The following is a 22,801-nucleotide window of genomic DNA, read 5'->3' as shown; positions in this document are numbered from 1 at the left end:
GTGAAAGCTTACCGGGTCAGGAAAATGTTTGAGATACCCGACCCGTTACAGAAGGAAAATGAAACGAGAAAAGTAAGTCATCGATTTGTCAAAAAAAAATTTTGTTTGTTTTCAAAGCGGAATCATACAAACTGTGGTTAGAGCAAGAGAATAGGAAACAGATGATATCACAATTATCACTGTACAGTTAAAAAACCTGTGTAATGAATGATGATGGTTGTTTCTTCTGTACTCTTTCTATGTCACAGATTCAAGCATATATAGCAAGTTAAAGTAACACCAACATCAACGACAAAAGGGACGAAGAAAGTTCAAAAGTAAATGCAGAGCTTCTCTGCTATGCTGTTCTGTACCAAGTTACATTTCTCCAACAGTTCATTTAATCTCTCGCTATCTCTATCCTTCACCGTTTTCTTCTCCGCAGCTTTTTTTCTTTTAACAGCTAACTCATCATCCTCGGTTATCATCATATCAATCCTTCTCGAAGCTTCTCTAGTCTTCTCCAACATTGACTCATCTATGTCTCTGTGATCATCAACAAGCCTCTCTGTCTGAACAGATTCTACTTTAGGAGACGACTTCAAGGGGGTGCAGCTGATTAGGACCATTTCGTGGAGCAATGGAAGATTTGGACGAGAAAATGAATCTTCAGACAAGAACTTAACAGCATAGCTTGAAGCTGACATGGTGAGATCTGACTTCAGTACGTAAGCTGAGGAAGACGACGAATCTAGCACACCCATTATCCGCCAGTTGAAGATCCTCTGGAAGATCCCGATCCATCTCGGAATAACATGGTAGTAGCTTGAGTTATGGAGTTCGAGGGTAGCGTTTCTCTGTAGCATTACTCTTGCTTCTTTGCTGGCTAATGAGTCTCCCATGAGATTGCTCGTCTGTGTCAAGTACTCAACTACGCATCCCTCGAGCCGTTGCGTATGGTTCTCTATCTCAGCACCAGAAGCACATCCTAGTGTTAACCATGTGAAGTCATCTTCAAAACAAGGAAGCTTACAGTTCTCGAGGACCGAGTTGAGTGGTTCGATGCTCTCTGCACTGCTCCAGTCCACGTTGGGTAGATACCTCTTCGCCATTAAATGTTCTTTTCTATTATCCTCGAGCAACATTGTCTCAGGGCCAGGCCAACAGATCGGATTCGCTTCAGCAGCAGAAGCGATGTTTCTTTTAGATGTTTCCAATGCGTCGTTGAAGGCTGATATGCAGATGTTAGGACCAACTTCCTGATCTCGCATCTGCTTAAGCAACTCTAGAGAAAAACTTAAATGCGTCAGAACAAGTTCCCGCGGTTTAACGTGCTGAAGATTTGGTTGCGGAGGTGAATTACTCGCAAGCCATTTGAGTCCGTCCCTTAGCCGTGAATCGCTGAAAAAACGAACTTCATGTCCCTTCTGGGAGTTATTAGCGATAGAAACGACGGTGAAGCTTGCTATCTTTGATTTGTCGATATCATGGAGGCCTAGCTCGGAGGCGAGATTTGTATCGGGATCCACGCTTTCTCCATTGCTTGAGCTGGTTAGAACGAGAAGGGGAAGGAGTGAACCGTTGGGTACTGATTCAAGAATGCGGTTAAGATGTTCTCTCTGGAGATTCAAAGGGATGCCTTTAGATGCAAGGAAGAGAACTGCGCTTGCACCACGTGGATCATTATCAGATTCCACATCCCTAGCTACTGAGAGACAGCATCTGGAATCTGAATCAGACCCACTTGCAACCCATTTATTCCATACCGACACACCGGGAGCTGCAAACAGCAGATTAGCATCGGAGATGGTATGTTCTGTGTCAGGGATAAGCTTTGATGATAACCATCTACTGGCTGCTGCATGTGTATCCTGACTTGATGAGTCAACTGATTTAATCTGAGTACATAGGATGACCTTCCACCATATGCATTTTGAGTCTGGATTCCTTTCGACTAATATATCAGCTATCACATCTGAAATATTCAGTTTTGACCATGATTTTTCCCGTTCTTCAAATCTCCTCTTCATCGCTTGATCAATGTCAAACTCACCACACGCTCTCGATTGCTGTATATGAAGCGAGAACCCAAATTAGACTACCAACCTCAATAGTAAATGCCTTAAAAGACTTTTATTGCCTCCTTGACACTGATCAGCACATGTTACAGGGAAGGAAACTGAAACTTACATCAGTTTTGCTGAGTCTGATAGGAGTGCCCAGGGTTAGAGAATTCAGTGCAGCAGCTGCAGCTAACTGTCGACGCTCCCGCAATTCACTTTGACGTGAAGACCACCGCTTCCATAATCTGTGAAGATTTTAGAAAAGAAAAGTTAAACAAAAAGTAACATAAACCAAGAATCAACTTGCATGAACTGCTAGACCTTATGATCAACTTGAGCTTGGCCTTCGCCACTTCCTCGTCATACTGACTTGTGATGTCCTCATGTCCATCCTCGTCTTCCTGTTCAATGTCATGGAAACCCTCTTCCAAGGTAACAGTCATCGCAGCTTCAGGTACTGATTCTTCCAAAGCGAATATGTTTTCTACACTCCTTGGAGACTCTATTTTGGTAGCTACAGACACATTCTCCATAGGCATAGACTTCGGACTTTGTTGCAAAGTAGGTACAGGCACAAGATTCGTTTGCATATGCTCTGCAAATGGAAAATTAATTTCCGCAGGAGATATACTAGTGTGGCCGTCATTAGGTTGTTTCTTCAAATTCAAGGATTCAGCTTGAGGAAATCCAGGAGAATAGAACTTCGGGGGAGAATGAAATTCACCAGCCGGCGTAAAGTGATTTCCTTTCTGTTGATCCACTGCTGGTTTTACATCAGATGGCCGCACTGGATTTATAACAGATGTCTTCACTGGCTTGTCTTCCTCCAGTAAGAGGGAAGTCTTGGAATCGGCCATTTCTTTATCAACTAGACGCAGTGATGTTTGTTTCTTAAGACTTTGAGGAGGCGGTGTTTCCTGTTGATATCCTTTATTTGCTTCTATCGACAAGGATGACAACGGAGAGGAAGCAGGAACATCTTCTTCTATCGATGGAGCAGAAACATCTTCCACAATGGTTCTTGACTTTTTCATGTGAACAAGTTTTGAGCATTTTGTTTTGTAGTCCTTATCAGCATGGAGAAACAGGTCATCCTTTACCATGTATGGCTCTTCAAACTCTTTTATCGAAAATCCATGGTACTCTAACAGGGCTTCTATGTCCTCTTCCTGTATTCCATCACCGGAAGAAAAATGTAAGACCCCTAAGCAATTTCTCTGTGATAGACCACGACAGGGATACGCCAAGAAGTAAATCGATGGAAAATTACCTCCATCCCTATCCACTTTGACGTATCTGAAACTGGGAGACCCTGATTATTTTGGAGACCCGCGTGTAGAGAAGCAAGTGCCTGAGTTCTTAGCTGATGAAACATAATAAAGCTTAAATCTCGGTGAATTAACCACACACCAATTCGGCAATTCATCAAAAATAAGCGCTTACCTTAGAAAAATGAGCGTGCATTATACATGCTTGAAGATAACTTGCTTTTCTTGCTAGGCGAAAGAAGGCAATGAAGTTGCCAGTTCTACAAGCTCTGTGATTGCACAAGTGGTTTCAGTACTTAGATCACATTAACAAACTAACACCCAAAAAGAAGTTCAAGGCTACCTGGCTACACTGCGGGCAAAGAGAACTTCTGAAGTTTGCCTTATTTCTGGAGTCATGTTGGCAAGATCAAGGGAAAGCTCAGACGGTTCAACCTAACAGGAAGAATTTATAGTCAGGTTAAGAAATTAGGAAAAAAAATTTTACCCCAACATTCGCCCAAAATACTTACCTTATAGCCAGGGTGCTTGTCGAGTTTAAGAAGAGCATAATAGCCACGGAACTCTTTTTCTGTAGGAATAGTTATTCCTCTCTTCCGATGATCATCATACATTTGAAACAATTCAACAGATGTCTTGTTCATCTGCTCAATATTCAGGTGTGCATCAAACCCCTCCGAAAAGCCCTCTCCTTTAGTATATTCACATAGCTCATGCATTGCAATGATGTGAAGTCTTATCTGTAACAAGGAAATCAATAGTAAGAAACACACATTCAAAGCAGAATATCGCTTATCATCGTGTTTAATGAGGCTTTATATAAGATCAGAAAGCACAGACCATTTGCTCCAGCAAAGTAATAGCTTCTCGGTTGAATATATGCTGCATTCTTAGATCCATTCGAATAGCTCTCATCCTATCCCATAAGAAATTATACATGCCAAGAAAATTTTCATTGTAAGGGCGGTCTAGCAAACTCAGCAAATATTCCATAGTATTCTGTAGGATTGGCATGGGTCGAATCAAAATGGCTTCTCGCTCCGCCGTCCTGGTATACTATTCAAAGGCAGATTTACAACACAGTGAATGGGTGGTCTAGCATATGTCATCTAAACAAAGAATGTGCGCTTAATTGTTCTGAAAAAGGTAAACTTACTTTCTTCACAGCAAGGGATTTGCTCGTTTGGTTCCTATCTCCATCCACACGCTCATAATGGTCCAAGTCACCTTTCCTTTCACGCTCTCCCCGTTCCGACTCTGGGAAGATGATAAAAATTCCTCAATATATTTGTTCTACAATCACATTACTCACTCCAACTAGACATCAAATATGGGGAAAATCAATATTGTTCGCGACTCATTTCTTTTCTAATCAGATTAAATAAAACCAAAGACTATACACTCAGTTGTCGTTTCATAAGCATGTCTCAAGCTTATGCTTACCAGGACACATGTCAGGGCATAATCCAACGATAAGAGAGGGCTGCTCCGAGCTTTCAAAATCAGATAAAGCATCTCCCTTGTGGACATCCCTATTTGCTTCCTGTGAATTGAATATTTGCTTGTTGTCCAGGGGCTTCACAGTTTTATTTGGAGATGATTTAGCAAGTTGAGTATCAACAGGTCGGGTTGGAACAGGGTCCAGTTCACCCTTGAAGCGGGCCAGTCTCTTTGCCCTGGCTTGCTCTTCTCTGTAGAAAATGAACAAAGTTCAGAAAACTTAAGAACTGGTCCACATATTAATACAAAGAGTCAGTAGTGGTTTAATTTACCCTTCAGTAAAGCTTTGAGAAAGAAAAGAGTTTCCCTGGATATCATCCTCCACTGGATTCAAAGGTGGAGATCTCGTCCTTTTTGTTGCAGGTGAACTACTTGTCTTAACCGCATTACTGAAATTATTTACAGAGGACTGCCCAGTAAATTGGGAATCTGAGCTTCTTGAAAGCATAAATGACTTTGTGCCAGGAGGAGATGTCGATGACCTGTCATACAAACAGCATGTTTTACTAAGAGCAAGCTTAAGGCACATCCAACTAGACAGAGAATTTTTGCAAGAAAAGATAAAACTGCAAGAGACATAAGCATGACTTCACAGGCTAGCAGTGTAATTTTTTCATGCAACCATTTAAATTTAAGGTAAGTACGCTCATACTCCAACTTTCTAAAGACAAAAGTACCTTCGAGTATCATCTTGAGAAAATACTGGGTTGTTATGAAGAGGACTATCAGAAGGTGTAACCGAAGATTTTCTTTTTGTGGCTTCCTGGGTTTCAGCTGCTTCATGTGCATAAGGGAATGAAGAGCTTGGGCTTTGTTCCTGATGGATCAACCGATTGGGATTGATCCTCGACCTCACCGGATTATTGTCCGCGGAAGATGGAGAGCGTCTACGAAAACATGAGAAAAGGTACCAGGACGCAAGTTTCAGAAATCAGTAAGACGACAAACTTATAATCAGTATAAAAATCAAGGAAGAAAAGACACACGCATGGTTCAAATTACTATATATAATAACACATTTGAGATATTCCATGACATCTTCTTTTTTACAAACAGCAAGAGAGGGAGGGATAGACCAAAACAATTATGACACCGACAAGAGGATAAAAAGCTTACATCCAAGTTTGACTAGATGACTGCTGGAAATCATCTACCAATCTGCCATTCCCAAAACCTGATCCTGGCGAATGGTTTCTTCGAGAAACCCCTAAACTCCGATCAGGAAGAACATCTGAACGACTGCAATTAAAGGTGAGGATTTTTAGATTGAAATTAGTTACATCAAAAATCATGAGATCACCAAACATCACAGCCATCCGTGTGCGAAAATTCATTTTCTAACACCATAACCACACATTAAACTTTTGAAATCCGAAAAAGAACAGTACATAACGCATAACACAGAAGGTGTACAAACTCTCGCAAATGGACAAATGTTAAGAAAGTCAAGGATATGATAGTGCTACAGAACAGGCATAATGTCTAGAGCTTGCTGGCATTAATGGCCTTCATCTAAAGGAAATGGCATAAACAACCTTTTCCTTTTTGAATCTTGTGATCGACCAATCTCAACAACATCAGTTACACTTCTGGAAAGAGTGTGTGATGTACTAGCTGAAGACGTGGCTAGACTACGTTCACTATGATCGTTTTGGAAATTCCTAGATTCATCATGCCCAAACTGAGGATTTAAAGTAGGCCTGCGAGGAAGAACGAAGCACGTGAGATTCAGGGAACTCGTCAAGAAGAATCCAACAGCTTGTTCCTAAAGTATATAAGCCAAATCCATAAGGCATTCAGATGATCTCGGCGACATGATCTCGTTTTGTTTTCAAAGCCCCTGCAATAGTAATCCCTTATCCATAAGGCATTCAGATGGGCAGAGGAACCTGTAGCACTCCGCCAAACCCTGCTCTGTCTTCCTACTGCTATTATACGATCTAATGCAGGAAACTGAAATAATTTGAATTGTGTAATCAACACTGCTGCCAAGCTGTGGACATGACAGTCTTCTAAGTCAGAAAATATCACATGTAAACTTTTACCTCTGAACTCCAGGAAATTTGTAAGGTCTCACAGAGGTGCTTGGACGTGGAAAAGCTTCTGGACCCCAATGTAGATTGACAGGTCCTGGGCTCCTGAAAACATCGCATTTAACTGTTCCATTCAATAGATTCAAGCAGAACTTTTACCAAAACGTATATAACTTGGTTAATCCCATCACCAGATTATCAGATCAGAACTTTCCCAACACACTTAAGGAGGGAAAAAGAAGCCATAAGAATAAGAATTTCTAACCTCTGAGTTCCACCAGGTCGGTAAGATTGTCCTGAGGAGTGTGAGGGATTTTGAAAAGCCACAGGTGGTGATGTTCGATTCATTGTAGGACTACTGCAAGCAAAAACAAAAAACATAACAATTTAAGCTAGAATTTAAACGAGGACAAAAACCAGAGAGTACAAGGAAAAAAAACTAATTAAACAAGTAACCACCCTCACATCATCGTCAGGCACATAAAAATTGAAAGATCAATGGAAGAAGATAAAACCATACAGTTAAGAATGTCTAACCTTTGTACCCCACCTGGTCGGTAAGGTTGCCCTACAAAGGGTGAAGGGTTTTGAGAAGCTGAAGGAGACGGTGCTCGCTGGATTGGAGGACCACTACAAGCAAAAGTTTCGATACGCAGGTTAGAACGTGAAGGACATAGGAAGTTAATAAAATGCTCATGGCTAACAAACAACCTAACATTCTCTCGGATATAAAGAAACAGAAGCTGTAGAGCTAGGTCTAGTCTAACCTTTGAATACCACCTGGTCCGAAAGATCGTCCTGCATACCCTGAATGGTGTTGAGATGTCGCTGGCTGAATCGGAGAATCACTACAAGACAATCACATGGTTAGAATTCAATTCAAGGAAAAGAGAGCACAAACCTAAGATTACAAACAACACCAGCAGCTCCTCCTAAGGAAAACAGCAAGAAAACTTACATACTACATTCGGAGTAAGCAACTGAGGTTCAAAACCTGAAGCTAAGAGCTGCCTAAGTGATACTTTCGCGTGATCCTAAGCGTGAAATCAATCTAAGAACCCTAGGCATAGCTACGTACATAGGGAATCGAAGAACACACACCTGGTGGATTGAGTAGGATCAGAAGCGCCGAACGTTGTAAACGGCGACGGCTTGGAGCTCATCGCCGGTCCTACATCTTTCCCGAAAGGCTTAAACGCCATCTCCTTGATTTTTTTAAGCTCCTTCGCTCACATTCGTCGCCGGCTAAAATCAAAACCAGACAAAAAAAAAAGGAATCGAGTTTTCTGTTTCTCCGTCGGAACTTCCCGGCGAGGATGATTTAGCTTTTACATATACGACGTCGCTTTAAGGTTTCGAAATTAAAATGGGCTTTTTGTTTTAAATGGGCTTTAATAGAGTAAGCCTTGACTCTTTATTTCTAATGGGCTTTATCGCGGGAAAGCAGCCAAGAAAGAAACAATTATTTTTTTTATGAACATTATTCCTTTTGAAGAACATGATTGCAAAACGACGTGCGCATGTCGCCGCCATCTCATTAGGTAGAGCGAGCATCAACTTTTCACGACCGTTGACATTTTTTCCGATAAGAACAAAAAAATAAAAAACTTTCCCTCTTTATTATTTTCTTGGAAAAAAAAAAAAGTAAATCATTCCCAATTTTCGATCTCTCTACGTCTTCTTCCTTCTTGACCCGAGAGCTAATGTCAATGTCTCGCCGCGGATTGATTAGGATGTTGCTCGTCGCCGTCTTCCTTGTCGTGCTTCAGTCATCAACTGCTCTGATTAGTTCTCCGAGTTCTATCATCAACCCTTCTAAAGTCAAACAAGTTTCTTCAAAACCCAGGTTTGATTTTTCCTCAATCCTAAGTAAAGTTGGAAGCTTTGAGTCTTGTCTGATGAATCGGTGTTTTTGTCTTCAGGGCATTTGTGTATGAAGGTTTTCTAACGGACCTGGAATGTGATCATCTGATCTCCCTTGTAAGTGCTCACTATTCAAATTCTGAGCTCAATTGTGAAATTTTTTCTCTCTTCAATGTGCTAATTTTCAGTTTCTGATTTTTGGTTTTCCGGGGAAAAAGGCGAGAGAGAATCTGCAGAGATCTGCGGTTGCTGATAACGACAATGGGGACAGTCAAGTCAGTGACGTTCGGACCAGCTCCGGCACGTTTATCTCCAAAGGAAAGGTGACTTTTTCTTCTTTCATCTCACTGTCTTTCTCCACTAGGCATTGGTCTTTTTGATTATTATATTCTTATGCAAATCGACTTTAAATCTCTGATCTGATGTTGATCCAGTTAATAATGGATCTGAAAAGTCTAAACCTCACCAAGTCTGATGAATTAGATCTCTAATCCAACCGAAGAGTTTACACACATATTAGATTTGATTTTGCGTTACAATGATCATGTTTTTGTATGAATCTTTCTAAATAAACCTCCTGGATCTTGATTTGTCATTTCTGCTTAGTGCTTACTTACCAGAGCTAGTTGTTTGTCAACGAAGTTGTATCTATGATGATCAATCATGGTTTATGTTTTTTGTACTATTAGATCTTCATGTAAAGCTTTATTTGCTTAATCACAGGATCCTATTGTTTCCGGTATAGAGGATAAGCTCTCCACATGGACATTCCTCCCAAAAGGTAACAAAAACATTTCTGAACGGTTTAATTAGTGATTCAATCTATTTCAGAAGGATCAAGTGACAAGGAACCTCAACTTTTCAGAATATATTAGTATTATTATTTCTAAGGCCTTTACACTCTCTGGTTAACAGAAAATGGAGAAGACCTTCAGGTATTGAGATATGAGCACGGTCAAAAATACGACGCTCACTTTGACTACTTCCACGACAAAGTCAACATCGCCCGTGGTGGACACCGCATTGCAACCGTTCTCATGTATCTTTCCAATGTCACAAAGGGTGGAGAAACTGTTTTCCCTGATGCAGTGGTTTGTATTCCCACTTACATCATTACAATGGCTCCTTTGTATTGTTTCTCGGTTCTGTCTGATGAAAACTTTTGTCTTCAGGAGTCTTCCCGCCGCCAGCTTTCAGTAAACAAAGACGACCTTTCTGATTGCGCAAAGAAAGGAATTGCTGGTGAGCTATTATTATCTCTGAGAGTGTTCTAAAACATGTTTTGATTCACTGTGTTACGTTTATTTAGTGAAACCGAAGAAAGGAGATGCACTGCTGTTCTTCAACCTCCACCAAGACGCAACCCCAGATACATTGAGCCTTCACGGAGGCTGTCCTGTGATCGAAGGAGAGAAATGGTCAGCGACCAAGTGGATCCACGTGGACTCGTTCGATAAGATTGTGACGCATGACGGTAGCTGTGCGGATGTAAACGAGAGCTGTGAGAGATGGGCGGTGCTTGGAGAGTGCGCAAAGAACCCAGAGTATATGGTGGGAACTCCAGAGCTCCCTGGAAACTGCAGGCGTAGCTGTAAAGCTTGTTAAAGAGTTTTAAATTATTTGTTGCAATGTAACATTTAAGTTCTTTTTAAATTGATCAATCTCTGTTTTGTCATTTTCTTGTTTCTGAAGGAGTTGTGTGTTATGATGAAGAGATCGTCTCTTGTTCTTGAATCAGTTGGATTTTTTTCTATATTATCATTATCCAAAAAATATTATTGATTGTGTTATTATCCAAAATTAATAAAAATAAAAAGATAAATAACTGATAATATAATAAATGAAATTAATTATTCATTAAGGGGATAAACAATATTAACCATTATAATTTTTAACGTGAGGGCTCAATCGCAAGTAATAGTACAAACTATTGTATCAATTTAACTTTGAACAAGTGTTACACTGACATTAAGATAACATCACTAAAATCAGATGGCATGCATAGTTTCATGGTATTGATTATGAATGTTTCAAAGTAAACATACTCATTTGTTTAGATAAAGAAAAACAAAACTCCATCTCACATTCTTCACTTAGCTGTGTACATACTCGGCATTTTCCAAATCAACCCATAAACTAGATAACATGGTATGAAGATCTCTTGCATATATGGATAAAATGCCAAGCAGTGCATGCGATCATCAATTATAAGCCTCACATATCCATTGACACCCCGGCTCTTACCTCATGAATTCTCCACAATGAAAAAGTCTTGCCTTTCTTCGATGTGTCCATGTGTTATCACCATCAATGTATGTCTCAATACAGTTCCATCAGCATTGAGTGGAACAACCCTGATTCTATAAAATCCATGAGATCAAAAGTAACAACAGTACAGTTAAAATTAGTAGTGTCTTTTATGCATCTCAAAACGACATCATTAATTAACATATAACCACTTACGTCTTTGAGTGCATCGAATTTGACATCTATATCGATAATGATGTCAAGTGGAGAAATCTCTAGCTTTGATGCGATAAAAATCCAATATGCAGCCTCCTCACTACCAAAGTTTCATGTCATTGTCTTTGTCTTCTTAGGTTAGCCTACGAGAACAACAAACAAACTTAAAATCATTTTAAAAGAAGTAATAAATAATCTAATAACTTCATATGCTAAAAATGTGTTTAAGTGGGAAGTGGAAGATACTTTTTGGATCATTGGATCTTTAATCACCTTGAATACTCGCTTCAAACTTGTGATTTTTTTTTTTTAATTTTGCTAACCAAGTCATCAATAGCAATTTGTATGTATGACAGAGGATTGCCAACCAATATATTGTGTGCTTGTGTGCTGCTTCTATCAGTCTGGCCAAAACTATTGTCGAACAGATGGCTGAGATTTTCAAAAAGGTAAATAGATTAATTTGAAAAAACTTGACCATCTACAATAATTAAAGCTATTATACAAATATTTTACATTCTCGTTGCTCTATCAATGGTCCAAGCCATAAATCAACCTCCAATCTTTTATGATGTTATACAACTTCCAATCAAAAGTGTGCATATGTTGTACATTTACAAGAACAAACTATTGACAAAGTTTGTGGTTATTTGAATAACAATTTTGTAACTTTGAGTTTATGCTTACGGTCCAAAATGTTATTTGTTGTTTGTGGCGTTCTTTTCACAGCATAGTCATGATATTATATGCCAACATAGTCATAAATATCATGTCATCTTTTGCAGACCAACTCCAAAATTCAAAGGTTTTCTATCCAGTATATTATAAAAACCCCACAACTAACTTACATTTTTGTAAATTTTGATCTCTTGTATTTGAATTTTTGTTGTTGTGGACTGAATTGCAGATTGAGCTTATAATCAAGCTTGTGAGTTGTGATGAACAAGTATCCAACTGGAGTAGAAGAGCTATATTTTGTTTTGAAATGCATCTTCGGTCTTTTAGTAGACCTAATTGTAGGGGTCAACCAATATCAGTCTTATATATGTTATATGTTTGATACTTGGTTTGATCCGGATTAATTAAATGTCATCGTGCTGATTTGAATGACATAATTGGTAAATTGTAGCAACAATGAGTGTGAGTTTAAACTTCTAGTTATACATAGAATAATGCACTCATTCATTAACTATTCACAAAGGACAATAGCGCGAACATTTGAACAGCAAGCTATAGAAAGAATTCGAGTTTATAGTTTCTTACCCAACAAGCTAAACCTACGAGCTTCCTATGTCTTTCCTAATTCATTCACTCGTGTGTCTATCTAAATGAGGAACCAACAAATGCCTAACAATGGTACATCTTTTGAGTCCTTTTCTAGAAATCTTTTAAAGAAGCCTAATACTTCATCATTTGAATTGTTTGGCCTAACAAGGCAAATCATAAACGACTATTCAGATAGCTAAATCCATAATTGGGATTGATCCTAATCGACCATGCATCATGGCTTCAAACCGAATTTAGTTAAATTGATGATTAAAATGAATACTTCTCTTGGGTCGGTGGTTATATTCTATAATATTTTAAGCACATGACGATTTGACCAGTCCCTACTCTCTCTTTTTTTTGTGTTTGGTAACTGATTGTGATAGATTAGGAGTCTGATACGATGTCCCCCTCCTACGACTTCGATCATTCAAACAAATATATTAAATCAAACAGGTTTATCGTTGTGTATAATTTACTTGACTAAACTGATAGCCAAACACCAAGGTTGGACAATGTATGTAGAATCCTTGATTACCATTATATGTCGTTTCGGTAATAATGTTTTGATGCTAGAGTTTAACTGTCTGGTAGTATTATATTGGCCAGTAAAATCTGAATAACTAACCAAAAGATATGAATCAGTTCATCTCTTATTGTTATGTCTTAATCTTGGCTATGTTTTGTTCGATTCTCGTTTCTCTCTCACTAGAGGTTGTGATCGTTTAGGTCTGCCTATCAATGCGATCGTTTTCAGTCTTTTACGTGTAGATTAAGCTAAGCACTACTTTTCACTACAAGAAAAATGAGTTTTTATAACGGAGTAGGATAGCGTTTTTTTCGTTTCTGCTATGGTTGATACATCCTTTAGTTTTAGATAGCGTTTCTAAAAATGGAAACGCTATCTTTAGTTGGGTTGAATTTTAAATTTTCTGATACATAGTTTACATAGCACTTTAGGTAAGAAACGCTATGTATTGATTTCCGTAACACTTATAATTAAAACGCTATGTTTGATATTTTGAATCCCTAAACCCTAAACAAGTTTTTAAACCCTAAACTCTATACACAAACTTTAAATTCTAATACAATAAGCTTATAATACTTGAAAACGTAAACTCCAAATCTTAAAATTAATTTATTTTAAAAAAAAATTTAATCTTAAGCAATATATCTATTTTCAAACTTTAACCATAAACCCTAAACCACATACTTCAACCTATGTGATAGAACATTAAACCTCAAACTTTAAATAAAATATAATTTTATAATATATATTTATATATAATATATTTCTCAAACTATATACAACATATAAAATTTTACATTATACATTTCGAAAATAAAAAACCACTAAAACAAAGAAACAACAAAAAATGAAGAAATACTTGCATTTAAAATCTTTTTATCAAATTAGTTTTTAAATCACATAACCACAAAATTCAAATGGAAAACTTTTAGTTAAAATTCTATATATATTTATTTAAATTTAGACATTTTTAAATAATTATAGATAAATAAAAGTATAATCTTTATTAGTTATTTTTTAGCCATTGATTGATTTTGATCCAAAGGCTCAAAATCACTCCTTTGTGATCTTCCACCTTTCTTCTTATTGGTCAGTTCCTCAAAATTTGGATTAATATTTTAAACCATTGATTATTTGTAATCCAACGGATAAGAATTAATCTATCTTTTCATTTCTCTTCATCTATACTCTATCGATCTCTTTCTTTCACAAGTCTCAGATTCTGGGTTTCACTAGCCTCATCTCTCACCATCTATCACACACACACACGATTCATCACACACACACGCGCGATAGATCTCATCTGTTTCTTTCTTCCTTTACAGTTTCTCATCTCTCACGATTCTCTGTTATTGCACACAATTAACAACAAATCTACAAAAAATCCACGGAGTGATTTCTCTCTACAACAAATCAACTCAGTTGTAAGTTGTTATTCGCTCTCAAATGTCTCTCAAGTTTCCATCTTTTTGTTCTTTTTCTATATCAATTCTGATTCGTTTGTATGAAGGCAGAGGCTGCTGACAATTAACAGAGATAAAATATGGAGGAGGACGACGGAGGACATGGCTGAAGCGTCGAGGATGGAGGAATATGGCAGATGAGGACCTGATCTGGCGGAGAGCATGGCGATGGAGGACGTGGCTGACGGCGTGGCTGAAGCGTCGAGGATGGAGGAGGAAAGCAGATGTCGTAGCTGACAGCTTGGTTTGAAGCGTCGATGGTGGAGGAGTTCGTGATGGTGGTTGACAGATCCGGTAAAGGAGGCGGCTGTTGGAGCTCCGCGGCAAAGGAGATGGAGGCGCGAGGAGTTAGGGTTTTTAGGTTTAGCGGTGAACTGTATTTTTTTTTTACGTTTAGTTTTTAATTAGGTTAATTTTGTAAACCTACTTTAATATGTAAACCAAATTCAATTATTTTGTAAAAATAATTTAATATATTATATATTTTAACTGTATTTTGTGATTTTTCTTCTTTTTAATTTTTTTTTTTAAAATTTTAATAATATATAATAGCAAAAATAAAACGCTAATAAAAAATATTTAATTGCACGCAAAAGAACGCTATAGTATATGACTATAAGATAACAATACCAAAAACCGCTATCTAATGTGTTTGACCTATTATGACGGGCGATGATACAGCGCTTCATAAACCGCTATCATATCTTTAGATAGCATTTTTCGTCCGCTAACAAAAGCCTTTTTTCTTGTAGTGTTTACATCTTTCGGATTTTTTCATTACATAAGCTTGAGAATAAATAATAAAGTGTTTGAAACGGTTATTTTATTACAATAAAGTAATTACGTCGAGGAGAGGAGTAAAACAACACATAACATGGATAGGGTCATTGGCAATATACAACACGTAAAAAGTGATAGGGTTCGATCTAGGGTTAACATGGATTGCGGCGGGGAAGATGATCCCATGATGGAGACCCCCGAGGAGAATCAACAGTTTACTTCTCATAGGAAGCGCAAGGCGGATGAAGTCGAAGATGTTGGTGACGCAGGGAGCGGCGGAGAGGGCCGGGATGAAGAGGACATAGACGGCGACGTGTCTAGCCGTGAGGGGTTCCAAGAATGGGACGTGGACAGTTTCGACGATGGAGATGAATTCATACCCAATAAGAAGATCGACCCTAACGATGAGGAAGCTCAAAAGATGCGTCGATACAGGCTTCAGATGTACGAGAGCAATGTATACCTTCTTACCTCTTATTGATTTCAATATACAAACTCAGCACTTGGGTACAACAAATTATAAATCTTTTCTTTTAAATGTTGATTCTTTAGGGTTTCAACGTGGATAAAGAAAACTATCCTGGGAGAGTAGCCTACCGAGAACTCTATCCTATTGATCTTGATGAACCGTTTAAGAGCGGTCTTACTGGGCGAGCCTACATGCAAAACAATGTCGATTTGACCGTGGACAAATACAACAAAATCAACGTTTGTAGCTTATCCCCTAATTATTTGAAACAATGTTTCCTGTGATATAATATTTGCTCTTTCTTGCCAGCAGGGGCTGTCTCTTACATGTGTGTCTATTGTGAAGGCTGTTGTCTGCACAGTCTCCTGTTCAGTCAAATCCTACATCACCTTCATGGCCAGAGAGACTCCAGATGGAGATCTTGTTGAATATCAAGCTAAAACAGAACAGATGCCATGGCAAAACCGAGCCCACGGCCTCTTCTGCAGACCAACTCCTAAACCAAAAGGTATACAGTTATTAATTAGTTTATCAGTTCTTGAATTTTTTTCATTAAGCATTATTGTTTGATCTCAAATTTGTTTTTTTTTTCCTCCAGTTATACACGTGCCCAGGTACGAGGATTGTGTATCCAGTGATTCTTCCACCGATAGTAATGCATCTAGCCGCGGAAGCGACCAAGCATGGGACGTCGATAGCTTTGATGATGAATCCGAGTACCAACCCCCAGAGAGAATGTGTCCCATCGAAGAGGAAATTAAACTAATGCGTCTTTATAGACCAAAGATGAACCGTAGCAAGGTTATACTTTTCTATGATAAATTAATCACTCTGAGAAGAATTATACAACATTTATGGATCCTAAAGTTATCATTGTATATAGGGTTTCTACGTGGATGGAGAAACCTACCCTGGGGAAACTGTCTTTTTCTCTCAGGTTGATCTTGATGTACGCTTCTACGGTATTGAGATTACAGGCCGTGAGCACATGCAGAACCTGGTAGATTTGGCTCTTGAAAAATACAACAACATCGAGGTTTGTTAAAGTTGTACTCTCAAATGTTAATCATGTACGTGACACCAATTTGCCTATATTTAATCATACTCTTTTTTTTGTTAGGGAACAAGTGTGACATGTGAATCGATTGTGCGGGTTAATCTGACGAGAGTGAACGGGTACAAGTTGTACATCACGTTCATGGCTAGAGAGTCTCCAGAGGGGGAGCTTGTGGAGTATCAAGCAAAAACGGAGAGGAAGGTTTGGCAAGGGAAATATCATGCCATGTTTTGCAGGCCAACTCCAAAATCCAAAGGTTTTCTCTCTCATAAAAACCTTACAACTAAACTTGTTTTGTAAATTTTGGTCTCTTTGTATTTGACTTTTGTTGTTGTTGTGAACTGAATTGTAGATTGAGCTTGTAATCAGGCTTGTGAGCTGTGAGTTGTGATGAACAAGTATCCAAGTGGACTAGAAGAGCTAATTTTGGGTTTAAAAATGTATCTTTTATCTTTTAGTAGACTTAATTTTAGGAACAAACTAATGTTTCCTCTTGTTCAAGAGTTGTAATGTGGTGAACTGTTTCTCTTTGAGGATGGTACTAATATCAGTTCTTTTGTTTCATTTTTGACCTTATGCTATATTGGTGACAATTGCAAAATGTCTGGTTCAGTGAATCGGTTATATTTTGATCCTCGGTTTGATCTAGTTTAATTAATTGATATCAGGCTGATTTGAATGACATTATTGGTAAATTTGGTGCTGAGACGGCGTAGCTCACAGCAAAGATATCAGTAGCAAACTTGAGCAATAGCTAGAGTTCGAGTTGATATTTTCTTACCCAACGAGTTAGCCTTAGGAGCTTACTATGTCTTTTTTAATTCATTTACTCTTGTGGCTGCCTAAATGATGAACCAACAAATGCCTAACAATTGGACATCTTTAATTTGAGTCCTTTTCTACAAATCTTTTAAAGAAGCCTAAAACTTCATCATCTGAATTGTTTGGCCTGACAAGACAAATCATAAACAGCTATTTAGATAGCTTAATCAGGATTGATCCTAATCGACCATAATGACTTCAAATCGAGTTAAGTTCCATTTTGATGATTAAAATGAACACTTCTCTTGGGTCAGTGATCGATTTGACCAATCTCGACTCTCATTTTTGTGTTTGGTAACTGATTCTGATAGAATAAGAGTACGATACGCTGTCCCCTCCTACGACTTTGATCATCCAAACAAAAATATATGGTTTGATACTAGAGTTTAACTGTCCACGAGTATCGGCCAGTAAAATTTGAATAACTATCCAAAAAGATATGAATCAATTCGCTTATTATTATTTCTTTATCTTGACCATGTTTTGTTCGATTCTCTCACTAGAGGTTGTTTACAAGTTGAAGTTGGCTTAGCCCACACAACTCAATTCATAACTTTCTTGATTTATAAATGGATTGACTTGCCGTGAAAGTGATTATGTGAATGAGACATGTTATTCTACACGGATTGGACTATAGTAGGCTGAATTTGTCGTCATTGACCTCAAATTTATTTTAACCATTAACAAAAACATTATGATCGATAATGGATTTCAACCAAATATTTTAAACTGTTAAATTACACTCACTATATTAAACATGTCATTGTTTCATCGGAAACGTGTTTGAACACAAACGATACAATAACTAAAATGAGTAGTTTCAAATTTTAATTTTAAACGACATAGACATTTGTTTGTTGTCGGTCCATAGACATCAAAACACATTTGTCTTGTTTCATGCTGCAGAAGAAACCGTAGATGAGTCCGACATGAGTTATTTTCCTCGAAGCAGCTTGTGGGCTCTACTTGGATGGTGGTGACCGTCGAGACAATCATAATGATCAATAATTTGATAATTGAATACGTGAGAAATTTTATTTGAGAGATGTACGTCACATTTGAAATATATTAACGACCTCTTTTAATTAACGCTTAGACAAACGGCTATAAGAAATTACAAAAAAAAAGCTTCACTAACCAAAGAACGCTTAGACAAACGGCTACAAGAAATTACACAAAAAAAAAAAAAACTTCACTAACAAAATATAAAACGTTTAGGTTTACGTGCTATGCGCAACATACTATCTAGATAGTAATAAGAAACCGTAATATGTTAAAATTACTCGACACTAGTTACAAAACTGTAAGTTCGATTAATCATCCATGGAAAGTTTAAGAGATTTCAGAACCACAGATATAATTATCTACACGTCCCAACTAAGCTATAGTAATACTATTTTATAGTGTGTAATTGTAGCATGTGGTATAATACTTGGCTCCGGGGATAATATTTTCTAGTTGTGATATTTGGATGTTTTTTTTTGAATATATATTTTTTTTACAACGGAATGTTTTATAGATATCATCGTGACTTTTGATTTTTGAATATATATATATAGTATTTGATTATTCGAAAGTATTTATAGATAATTTTTTCAAAAAAAAAAAGTATGTATAGATAAGGCCACTTATAAAGTTCATCAACCTATATTCAAAGATTAGTTTTTTCTTTTCTTTAAAAAGTAGCTTTTTAGTCAGTATTACTTTGAAACCTAACTTTTTTACTGGTAAAACTTTATAAAACCAAAATCTACTATAATATCCAAAATCACATAATTAGAAAAATCTTCAAACGCGTAAAAGAATGGATTTGATCGTGGAAAACGACATAATCGACAAGAACATGAGGCTCCAAACTTGTAAGTAGTAAAGTTGAAATTTCCTCGTCATCTTCGTCAAAATCAACGACAATAACAGGAGTATTATTCGCATTGTTTTCTTATATACTTAATACTTATTCATAAGTATTTAAATCAGAAAAATATTTAAATATTTATGAATTATTACATAACTGGATCAGAATTTTTTTTTTTAAAAGAGTGGTAATAAAAAGGAGTGTCAGTGGCGACATAAGTGAACAGAAAAAAAGTTAAAACCTTTCCGTATAATGTCAGTCGTGGATTCATCATTCAATCTCGAATTATTTCATTAAATAGACCTCTCTTCTCTATTATCTCTCTCTCTCTCTCAGCTTTTGAGTTCGTATTGAATACTAGTATATAGTAATTTATATCATCGGTTTAATATTATTTGGTCCGATGATGATGAAGCAAGAAGAATCAGCAGCTGAACAACCCGAAATTGCTATAATCGTTGGTGATTCTTCTCCTCCTCTTTCTCAGGTGCATATGTCCAAACAAAACCCCAATCTTTGTCTCTTCCTTCCTTTAAAACCTAATAAAGCTTTTATCATTCTGGGTTTTTAGATTCTAAAGTAAATCTGTAAGCTTTATCTAATAATATCTCTTAAATCCACGTGGCTTATTCAAAGGAAAGAGCTTTGTTGTTAATTATGTTTACTCTTTCTGATTTTTTCTCCTGTAAAGTTTTATGGTTTATGTTGGCTTTGACATCATATTATGGATCTTGTCTTTTTCTGTGGATTTGATCTATATCTGATTCACTTAGTAGCCATGATAATCTCCTTTTTGATTTGTTTATGTCTCTGCTTTAAATATCATTTTGGGTATGGAGAAAGATTGTTTCTTTGAGCCTGAGGTCTAGTTTGCATATGTGTGTACCATTGCAAAGTTAGTATCTTTTTAAAGAGTAAAGTACAGGAGACAAAGCTTATGTTTAATCTCTTTCTTGTGCATGAGAAAGATCTGAGCTTTGACATGTGTTACTTTACTTACTTATATTGGTTGATCATCAGGTGAAAGAAAAATCTACTGAAGAAGATGTACAGAGCTGCTCTCAACCGAGCGGAACAACACACTCGGATCTTTCAATACAAATACCTCCTAGACCAATCCCGTTCCTTGGTGGCGGCCGTATCCCAAAAGGTTCACTGAAGTCAACAAGCTCATTCAAAAGCGGCGGCACTACATCCTCACCCTCACCAAGAGGCATCCTCCGTAATCTCAGCTTAAAAAAGAAAGTTGTAACTCATCCTGAAAGCGAGAGAAGCTCTCTACTCTCTCCCGGTCTCATGGAAGGAGCTGCTAAAAAGGCCAATGCTGCTGGTTCAGCAACTTCGCCTTATTGGCAAAGATGCTTGTCTCTTCCATCTAGACAGCCAGCAAAGTTATCTCCTGTGGTGCCTCCTCAACTCTCAGCTGCTGGTCCCGGTGAACCTCCTAAGGTTGGGGAGTGTTTGCTATCTTACAATAAACTTTGTAAATAGATAAATTTGACTAAATGGAGATTTTATTTTGTTGCAGAAAGATTCTGCTCATCCACCAGTTCCAAGGTCATTGTCCATGCCTGGGAGAAACAAAGTCATTGTTCGATCTATTTCTTTTGACAACCGCAAAGCTCATGTTGCGTCTGAAACAAGCGCAGGTACATGTTTTCTAACAGATGTTAACTTCAAGTGTTTTCATCTGAGTGTTGAGTTTAGGCAGTCACTTAACCAGTTTATACTTTGACTTTCTTGAGTATAACTTTATATATCATCTACTTTTGAATTTTCATTGAACCAAACAGATACAGACTTGTGAGAAAACTTGAGGTCTGGATAATAATAGTATGAGTAATAATAGATTGAGTCATGTGCATTGCATATTCATTGAAAGAAATGTAGAGCTTATTGGTGCTGTCATGTGCTATATGTAACATATACTAATTATAATCTTGGTTTTGATTTTTTCTTCATTGGCAGATCAAATCTCTCCAGCTCCCACTGAAGAAACGGAAGAAGAGATTCCAGAGGAAGAAGCGGTGTGCAGGATCTGCCTAGACGAATGCGAAGAAGGCAACACTCTGAAAATGGAGTGCAGCTGCAAAGGCGATCTCAGGCTTGTCCACGAAGCGTGTGCAATCAAGTGGTTTAGCACAAAGGGGACAAGAACCTGCGACGTGTGTAGACAAGAAGTCAAGAATTTGCCGGTTATATTGCTCCGCGTGCCTACGACTAATCAACTAAACAGCAGACGTGGTGATCGCAGTAATCAACAGAATATGCAGTCACAAACCGCTAGGTAACAACTTTCTTAGATTCTTCTTCTTCTTTCAACTAAAGAACACAACTGAGAATTGGATTGTGGTGCAGTGCTTGGCAAGAGTTTGTGGTGCTAGTTCTAATCAGCACGGTCTGTTACTTCTTCTTCCTCGAGCAATTACTGGTAAGCATCAATGATCAATACAAGTTATCTGTCTCGGTTGTTGACTTGTTTGTTTTTGTAGATTCGGGATCTCAACACGCAAGCTATCTACATAGCAGGGCCGTTTTCATTAACGTTAGGCCTCTTAGCATCTGTTTTCGCCATTGTTCTAGGTAAAAACACTGCCTCTATTGACCTTCAAAGTCTCTCTCTTTAACATTCTGCTAATACCATATCTGACTCTGCAGCTATTAGAGAATACATATGGACATACGCAGCACTTGAGTTTGCGCTTGTAGGCATGTTGGTTCATCTATTATATTCTACAGTAAGCAATACTCTCACTTACATTCCTGGTAAAAATAGAAATAATGTTTCTGAATCTCTCTCTCTCTCTCTCTCTCTCTGTGTTTCAGGTGAGACTACCTGCGATCTATTCTATACTGTTTGCAGGGATTCTTGGTTTTGGAATAGCAGTGTGTTTAAACTCCTTGTACCTTAATTACTTCGCTTGGCGTGCACGTGTTGCAGAGAACTCAAATCCAGTGTGAATACACACGCCTATCCTTTGGTGTGTTTTGTATTCTGGAAAAAGGAGAAGAAGGTGTTGATCTGATCCAGCAGTGACATGTAAAATGTAGATATGTCCACGTTCCTCGTTTGCGTCCCCTTTAGTGTTCTTTTTTTGGGGACGATGATAAGTTGTAAAAGAGAATAGATTCTTGTATCAGGTGGAAAGAGTTTTATGTATGTGATCTGTTTCTTCTCTTCTCTATAAAGATGCTAAAGGTTCTACAATGCTTTGCTGTTTTCTGAAGTTACAAACGGTTCATATTGACTTCATAAAAACATCAGTTGGTTAACCAATGAGAGAAAAAGGGGTATTCCGAAAATCGAACTGGGACCTATCGTACAGAAGATGGAACTGATGTTCGCTCTGTTTCACAAAGAATGTCATTTTACTTTTTTTATTTTGTTTTA

General features: G+C 37.7%; 3 protein-coding genes across 6 annotated transcripts; 2 read left to right on the top strand and 1 right to left on the bottom strand.

Moving 5' to 3' along the window:
• Nucleotides 1–162: 162 nt before the first annotated feature.
• Nucleotides 163–8,281, bottom strand: LOC103854469 (SAC3 family protein B). Of its 2 annotated transcripts, XM_009131407.3 has the most exons (20): nt 7,945–8,281; nt 7,611–7,691; nt 7,381–7,473; nt 7,109–7,201; nt 6,856–6,948; nt 6,700–6,750; nt 6,346–6,510; nt 5,927–6,049; nt 5,488–5,697; nt 5,083–5,292; nt 4,754–5,001; nt 4,467–4,567; nt 4,151–4,366; nt 3,823–4,050; nt 3,654–3,745; nt 3,486–3,579; nt 3,313–3,405; nt 2,364–3,211; nt 2,170–2,287; nt 163–2,048 (listed from the first exon to the last, which is right to left on the bottom strand). In XM_009131407.3, exons 1-20 carry the CDS (start codon nt 8,043–8,045, stop codon nt 312–314), a joined length of 4,995 nt encoding a protein of 1,664 aa, XP_009129655.1. In that variant the 5' UTR covers nt 8,046–8,281; the 3' UTR covers nt 163–311. The 2 variants fall into 2 exon arrangements, with proteins under 2 accessions (XP_009129655.1, XP_009129656.1); XM_009131408.3 differs by lacking the exon at nt 6,700–6,750 and having other exon boundaries at nt 312–2,048.
• A 74-nt stretch (nt 8,282–8,355) lies between these two features.
• LOC103854470 (prolyl 4-hydroxylase 2) lies at nt 8,356–10,488 on the top strand. Its single transcript, XM_009131409.3, has 7 exons — nt 8,356–8,689; nt 8,766–8,823; nt 8,925–9,029; nt 9,430–9,487; nt 9,622–9,797; nt 9,879–9,948; nt 10,016–10,488. Exons 1-7 carry the CDS (start codon nt 8,547–8,549, stop codon nt 10,309–10,311), a joined length of 906 nt encoding a protein of 301 aa, XP_009129657.1. The 5' UTR covers nt 8,356–8,546; the 3' UTR covers nt 10,312–10,488.
• Nucleotides 10,489–19,623: 9,135 nt separating this feature from the next.
• On the top strand, nt 19,624–22,637 carry LOC103854472. Of its 3 annotated transcripts, none has more exons than XM_033292199.1 (8): nt 19,624–19,889; nt 20,417–20,859; nt 20,939–21,059; nt 21,379–21,697; nt 21,769–21,841; nt 21,903–21,993; nt 22,069–22,148; nt 22,237–22,637. In XM_033292199.1, the coding sequence occupies exons 1-8, from the start codon at nt 19,814–19,816 to the stop codon at nt 22,369–22,371; spliced, it is 1,338 nt and encodes a 445-aa protein (XP_033148090.1). In that variant the 5' UTR covers nt 19,624–19,813; the 3' UTR covers nt 22,372–22,637. The 3 variants fall into 3 exon arrangements, with proteins under 3 accessions (XP_033148090.1, XP_009129658.1, XP_009129659.1); XM_009131410.3 differs by having other exon boundaries at nt 19,625–19,897; nt 20,419–20,859; XM_009131411.3 differs by having other exon boundaries at nt 19,626–19,897; nt 20,431–20,859.
• Nucleotides 22,638–22,801: the final 164 nt, after the last annotated feature.

This window comes from Brassica rapa, chromosome A05 (genome assembly GCF_000309985.2).
Source record: "Brassica rapa cultivar Chiifu-401-42 chromosome A05, CAAS_Brap_v3.01, whole genome shotgun sequence".
Classification (NCBI taxonomy): Eukaryota; Viridiplantae; Streptophyta; class Magnoliopsida; order Brassicales; family Brassicaceae; genus Brassica; species Brassica rapa.
Note: the sequence above shows the minus strand (reverse complement) of the source record. Positions and strands in the feature narration are given on the sequence as shown.

Coding starts and splice junctions, on each gene's coding strand:
- LOC103854469 (XM_009131407.3), bottom strand. CDS start 8,045: ATGGCGTTTAAGCCTTTCGGGAAAGATGTAGGACCGGCGATGAGCTCC. Junction 3,580..3,653: donor TTTGCCCGCAGTGTAGCCAG/GTAGCCTTGAAC, acceptor GTGCAATCACAG/AGCTTGTAGAACTGGCAACT. Junction 3,212..3,312: donor CAAAGTGGATAGGGATGGAG/GTAATTTTCCAT, acceptor GATGGAATACAG/GAAGAGGACATAGAAGCCCT.
- LOC103854470 (XM_009131409.3), top strand. CDS start 8,547: ATGTCAATGTCTCGCCGCGGATTGATTAGGATGTTGCTCGTCGCCGTC. Junction 9,798..9,878: donor CTGTTTTCCCTGATGCAGTG/GTTTGTATTCCC, acceptor TTTTGTCTTCAG/GAGTCTTCCCGCCGCCAGCT. Junction 9,949..10,015: donor CGCAAAGAAAGGAATTGCTG/GTGAGCTATTAT, acceptor ACGTTTATTTAG/TGAAACCGAAGAAAGGAGAT.
- LOC103854472 (XM_009131410.3), top strand. CDS start 19,814: ATGATGATGAAGCAAGAAGAATCAGCAGCTGAACAACCCGAAATTGCT. Junction 19,898..20,418: donor CTTCTCCTCCTCTTTCTCAG/GTGCATATGTCC, acceptor TTACTTATATTG/GTTGATCATCAGGTGAAAGA. Junction 20,860..20,938: donor GTCCCGGTGAACCTCCTAAG/GTTGGGGAGTGT, acceptor ATTTTGTTGCAG/AAAGATTCTGCTCATCCACC.